The 6,072-nt window shown below is 34.3% G+C and overlaps 2 protein-coding genes across 4 annotated transcripts; both read left to right on the top strand.

Annotated features, from left to right (window-relative positions):
• The first annotated feature begins 2 nt into the window (after nucleotides 1-2).
• Nucleotides 3-1,914, top strand: LOC306861167 (V-type proton ATPase subunit F). 3 transcript variants are annotated; one of them, XM_079403300.1, is made up of 3 exons: nucleotides 13-243; nucleotides 1,099-1,345; nucleotides 1,462-1,914. In XM_079403300.1, the coding sequence occupies exons 1-2, from the start codon at nucleotides 86-88 to the stop codon at nucleotides 1,298-1,300; spliced, it is 360 nt and encodes a 119-aa protein (XP_079259426.1). In that variant the 5' UTR covers nucleotides 13-85; the 3' UTR covers nucleotides 1,301-1,345; nucleotides 1,462-1,914. The 3 variants fall into 3 exon arrangements, with proteins under 3 accessions (XP_079259424.1, XP_079259426.1, XP_079259425.1); XM_079403299.1 differs by having other exon boundaries at nucleotides 1,099-1,337; XM_079403298.1 differs by having other exon boundaries at nucleotides 3-243; nucleotides 1,099-1,914.
• Nucleotides 1,915-2,637: 723 nt separating this feature from the next.
• Nucleotides 2,638-4,836, top strand: LOC306861332 (uncharacterized protein). Its single transcript, XM_079403541.1, has 4 exons — nucleotides 2,638-2,751; nucleotides 2,833-2,910; nucleotides 3,014-3,034; nucleotides 3,898-4,836. Exons 1-4 carry the CDS (start codon nucleotides 2,669-2,671, stop codon nucleotides 4,013-4,015), a joined length of 300 nt encoding a protein of 99 aa, XP_079259667.1. The 5' UTR covers nucleotides 2,638-2,668; the 3' UTR covers nucleotides 4,016-4,836.
• The last annotated feature ends 1,236 nt before the right edge of the window (nucleotides 4,837-6,072 follow it).

Genomic DNA, 6,072 nt, shown 5'->3' on the forward strand with positions numbered 1-6,072 from the left:
CTGATTAAAGCATATGATCCTGCAGGACGGAACAACATTTCATCCATTCTGTCTGTCATTTGAGCAAATATAAGAAAAAGACATAATGTCTGGACGGGGGAAATTAATCGCCGTTATAGGGGATGAAGACACATGTACCGGATTCCTCCTCGGAGGGATCGGAGAGCTGAACAAAAACCGAAAACCCAATTTCTTGGCGGTGGAAAAGGACACCAGCATCGCAGAGATAGAGGAGACCTTCAAGTAAGAGACAGGATTTGAAATTGCTGAATGATTTAAGATCAGATATTACAATCATAAATATGAAAACTTGCCTATATTATTTTAAGGTTTGTCATTCACGAATAAAATAGACTATCCTTTAAATACTTGTGTGTGTGTGTGTGTGTGTGTGTGTGTGTGTGTGTGTGTGTGTGTGTATGTATGTATGTATGTATGTATGTGTATATATATATATATATATATATATATATATATATATATATATATATATATATATATATATATATATATATATATATAGGTTTTTAGCTTTTAGTTTTGGATCTGTTTTTAGTTGTTTTAATACTACACTTGATTGTTTCTGTTGTCCTAATTTGTAAGTCGCTTTGGATAAAAGTGTCTGCTAAATGACTAAATAATAATAATAATAAATTTATATATATATATAAAAATGTGTGTGTGTGTTAAGTAATAGGGACATAATAATAGACATCATATGTCTATATGAAGAGTTCTGATGCAAAAGCCTCGTGTCATTTGAAATTTTCTTCTAAAATAGAGCATTTTTCTGAGGCTCCTATGTTTATGTTCAGTTATTTAATTTTAATAGACATGAAAATAACCTATTTATTGCCATTAAAGGGAAATTACTGAACCTACACATAGGAGCCTGATAAAAATGCTCATTTTAGAAGAAGATTTCAAATGGCATTTAGAAACTTTTGCATCTCAACTCTTCATATATGTCCCTGTTACTTAAGCATTTAGAGTTTTCAAATAATCCCATTTTGACTGAGAAAAGTAGTTTGCATAATTTATAATACACAGGTCATTTTTTTACTTGAATATTAACGTTAATTATATCTTCATTTCCAGGAGTTTTCTGGCTCGCAGTGACATTGGCATCATCCTCATCAACCAGTTCATTGCAGAGATGATTCGTCATGCTATAGATGCCCACATGGAGTCAATCCCGGCCGTTCTGGAGATTCCTTCAAAAGAGCATCCTTATGACGCCTCCAAAGATTCCATCCTGCGACGGGCCAAGGGCATGTTTTCAGCAGAGGACTTCCGATAAGCCGATACCCCGTGGGGTCACAGTCTGGCCTTGGCAGGTGTGAGAGTAAATGAGTTTTATTTCTTGATCTCATCCATCTTGCTGAAGCTGGAACCCATATTAAAAAGATTAAATAATGATGGGTTGTTAATGTGATGTTCTGTGATTTTTGCCATTCCCAGGTTTGAAGAAGAGGAAATTGTTTGTCAGTGCTCCAAATAATAATTGTTTAAAGTTATATAATATAATTAATTATATTATACATAAAAATGGCAAAAAAGGATATGTGTTATTTTACCCCTTGTGCAACAGACATTATATACCAAAAGAAATTAAGTTAAAAGAATTTATTATATAGTACTGTCTATACCTTTTAATATTTAAGTTCTTTCATCTCAAAGCTGATTGGACTGCAAAGCCACTGTTCCCCATTTAAATCGGTCTCAAATAACTTAAAATGCTGACTGGACATCTTTGGATCTCTGACATCTGTAACTGTAATATGATGTGCACATTTTGTCATTGTATTGGCTGTCACTTTGAGCTCTGCAAAGCGCTTTAGGCTACATGATGTGATTAAATGTGTTAACTTATGTCTTCAGAACTGTGATTTGCAGTTTATTAAAAGAAATGGAGTCTGACACTCTTTTGCTTTTGTGTGACGAATATCTGATGTCTAAAAAATTATATTATTTTACAGTATATTAGTAATATATTAGTATATTGTTTTACAAAATAATAGTATACAATAAAAATATTAAAAAAGCTGAAAAGTACATCAAAACACTTATAATAAATATTAAAAGCTAATAGAAAATGAATTTCTTAATGAATTATACCACATGGATTACAAGAAACCAAGGGGAAAAGTTTGATCGAGGTGAAATATATTTTGTTTGGCTTAATATACTAAATACATGCTCTAAGATACACATTAGGATGATCAACCATGTGTAAAAACCACACGAGGTAATAATCATGAGAAATGAACTGCTTTGGTGCTAGTTCCTGGAAATCAGGTTATCACTGTGTTGTCACACACACAGAAGTCTAACTGAAACCTAAAAAACTGATATATCTGTAGGTCATTCTCTGACCTTACTGTAGGTCAGAGAATGACCAAACACTGTGAAGAGAGGAAGTGATTCAGTGGTTTCTTACAATTACTATCAGCTCCCAAATGTTTTCAGAACATTGAGAAGGTCCCATCACTCTTCTGTCCCTGTCTCATTCAAGGACAAAACCTACTCTGGCTTGTGGGAATCGCACACAGTTCAGATCCCTAAAAGATGAATGAGCTTTTGAATGGTCAGGGAATTGTATATAAGCTTAAATCGGCTCTGATCTTCTTCATTCATATTCACTGTGTTCAGTAAGTCAGTGCTAGTGATGAACAGCATGATTCTTGTCTGGACTCTCAGTTTTCTGATCCTCAGCTATACTCTTGGGTTTCCCATGCTCAATGGCACAAGGTAAGATATTTCCATGCATATCTATGAGTTAATGCGTATTTTTCCTCAAAAAATGTAATGTAAATGTATTCTTTTCAACAGTGTATCTCACATGGAGACTTTTCCAAATGTTACAGAGAGCAACTCCACAGAGTATATTAAGACCAATCTGACAAACAGGTATAGAAATTTTGGAATCCTATATTTGGAGTCCAACAGAATGTTAAAACAATTCTCTCATGTAACCCAAATGTCTTGACTTTTCCTATATATCTGAAACAAGGATACGAAAAAGGCCTTCCGTGTAAGTCATGCATTTATTTATTTTTTTTTTAAATAATGCATGCAATACAAATATTATATTACATTATATTCTATTAACGTGTAAACTTTTAACTGCTTATATAACAATGATCACATTAATTGTCCTTGTATTTAAAAATAAAGTGTGTTAGTTAAAGGTGTTAACATTTGTATTTCAAATAATGGAATCATTCTTTACATTGTAGTGTATTAATTAGTTCATAAAGGATTAGCTCACCCAAAAATGAAAATTAGCCTGTTATTTACTCACCCTCGAGACATCCTAGGTGTATATGACTTTCTTCTTTTAGACGAATCCAATCGGAGTTATATTAAAAATTGTCCTGGCTCTTCTAAGCTCATTGCAGTGGGCGGGTGTTTCTGTTCAACAGTCAAAACACGTTAAATAAAGAGCGCGCATCCATAATAAAACGTGCCTCACGTTTATTCACACGCAATATCCATATTAATAAACACTTTTCTATCACTTCCGCTAGACAAATTGCATAATAATCATAATCTCACTGATAATAATTATATTGTGTTTTTGGCCTCTGTTATAGACCATACTAATCTAAAATGCCAATTTAAAATGCATCCATGACAGCTTTCATTAATCACACAGAAATCAAATCTTAAATGACTACTGAAATGTCACCATAAAGAAGAACAAATAACTTCCTGTCTTATTATTCCTGTGTCATTTTCTGTATCACCTTTATTCTTTTTGACACACACCAGATGCACTACTCGTATTACAGCAAATGGCTTTTAAATCATTTCCTTACTGACAAAAGGACAGAATATTTCATTTTAAATTCTCATTCAGTATTTTTTGGTGCCTGAAATTCTCTCTCTTTTCAGCCGAAGGCTTTGTTCTCTGTCCACTTGTTCCTTGTGGAACCTGGGGTCAGTGCTACAGGCTGGAAATGAGATTGCTGGGGACATGACCCGTGATCCAATGGGAATTGGCAAGAAGTGAAGCATGATCCTGAATGATCGAAGATCCAGTGGTGTTTTGATTGACTATAAGAAGTTGCACTAATGCATTACAGTGAAGTGATGTGCTCGGTTATCTTACGTTTGCTGTAATATTTTGTGAAAACAGGATTTATTTAGGCATGTTGTGTTTCGGCAAGATATACTCAGAATCGTATTGTCTTACAGTAGTGTTGTGATGTTTCTGTTTTTATTTTAATGAGAATAATTATAGTGAAATCCTGCTATTTCTCTACAGTCAGACATTTGTTTTTAGTAATTTTTAGTGAAACCATGCCCATTATATGGAAAATGGAAGAACATATTATATTACAATTTGTATATTTTTATGACTGATTTTATGGGTAAAGCGTACATTGGGTCTTACTGTCAAATGTTGTTTCACCTGATGGTGAGGCACTGCAGGTGAATATGGTAAAATAAAATAACAATATTCCTATGAAATATGAGATATTTCTGTGTAGCTGCGCAAAGTGATTTTTTGTGTGATAAAAATATTTTCAAAAATATATGAAGTTGACTAAAAACACACATTACAACACAGAAATGCAACAATATCGAATGGAATACCCATTGTCGTTGTATAATAAATCAGGAAATTCTGTAATACAGTTCAAAACTTTCAGTGTCACATTTCATTTCATTGAGTAATTGTTCTTTTTCCTGTGTATCCTTCAATTTAGTTCCTGTCTACTTAGTTACTTGTATATGTGTACAAGCACTCATTTTGTTCAGTTTGAGATTGGTTATTGAGTGTATGTTTTGCTGTGTATTCCTGTTTGTGGATTAAAGACTATTTAGATTGACAAGAAGTGTCAAAGACAAAGAAATTTATTGTCATCTGTCGTCTAAAAGGGTATCTCATTATTTCAGAATCAGAATGAATCAGAATCAGAACATTTCTCATCTCATTATTTGATTATGTGAACTAACATTATGTTAATTGTCATCATAGGAGACATACTGCATATTAGAACTCATTATGAAAACATCACATTCCCAGTTCTTTAAGAGGGACATTCATATATAAAACGCTATTGAAACTCATACAATCTCATTTATCTACAGCCCATAGCTTGGTTTGATGTTAACAAAAGATATGGCTGACACAATGTTCTTTCTCAATATAAAATGTTAAAAGCAAACTTTGTTGATAAACCTGTTAATATCCACACACACTTCAGAAAAATATCAGACGTTTTCAACATTGTAACTCCTCAGACTTAAACTACAAAACATTGATAAAGTCTAATCAGTCATCTCTGTCTGTCTTTTAAATATTTGTCTCTGTCTTTTTCAAGGACAAAACCAACTTCTGGCTGTGGGAACCACACATATACACTCACTGGCCACTTTATCAGATACACCTCGCTAGAACCGGGTTGGACCCCCTTTTGCCTTCAGAACTGCCTTATTTATTCGTGGCATAGATTCAAGGTGTTGGAAACATTCCTCGGAGATTTTGGTCCATATTGACATGATAGCATCAAGCAGTTGCTGCAGATTTGTCAGCTGCACATCCATGATGTGAATCCCCCGTTTCACCACATCCCAAAGGTGCTCTATTGGATTGAGATCTGGTGACTGTGGAGGCCATTTGAGTGAATTTATTGTCATGTTCAAGAAACCAGTCTTGAGATGATTTGAGCTTTGTGACATGGTGTATTATCCATACACCATGTCACATACACATACTGTATTTGTCACATACACACTATATATAATTGTGTATGTGACAAATAAAAATATTGAATCCTGCTGGAAGTAGCCATCAGAAGATGGGTACACTGTATTCATAAAGGGATGGACATGGTCAGCAACAATACTCAGGTAGGCTGTGGCGTTTAAACAATGCTCAATTGGTACTAAGGGGCCCAAAGTGTGCCAAGAAAATATCCCCACACCATTACACCACCAGCCTGAACCGTTGAGACAAGGCAGGATGGATCCATGCTTTCATGTTCTTTAAGACAAATTCTGACCCTACCATCTGAATGTCGCAGCAGAAATCGAGACTCATCAGACCAGGCAACGTTTTTC

The sequence above is a fragment of the Barbus barbus genome, assembly GCF_936440315.1.
Source record: "Barbus barbus genome assembly, chromosome: 42".
Classification (NCBI taxonomy): Eukaryota; Metazoa; Chordata; class Actinopteri; order Cypriniformes; family Cyprinidae; genus Barbus; species Barbus barbus.

Coding starts and splice junctions, on each gene's coding strand:
- LOC306861167 (XM_079403298.1), top strand. CDS start 86: ATGTCTGGACGGGGGAAATTAATCGCCGTTATAGGGGATGAAGACACA. Junction 244..1,098: donor GAGATAGAGGAGACCTTCAA/GTAAGAGACAGG, acceptor CTTCATTTCCAG/GAGTTTTCTGGCTCGCAGTG.
- LOC306861332 (XM_079403541.1), top strand. CDS start 2,669: ATGAACAGCATGATTCTTGTCTGGACTCTCAGTTTTCTGATCCTCAGC. Junction 2,752..2,832: donor CCCATGCTCAATGGCACAAG/GTAAGATATTTC, acceptor TCTTTTCAACAG/TGTATCTCACATGGAGACTT. Junction 2,911..3,013: donor AAGACCAATCTGACAAACAG/GTATAGAAATTT, acceptor ATCTGAAACAAG/GATACGAAAAAGGCCTTCCG.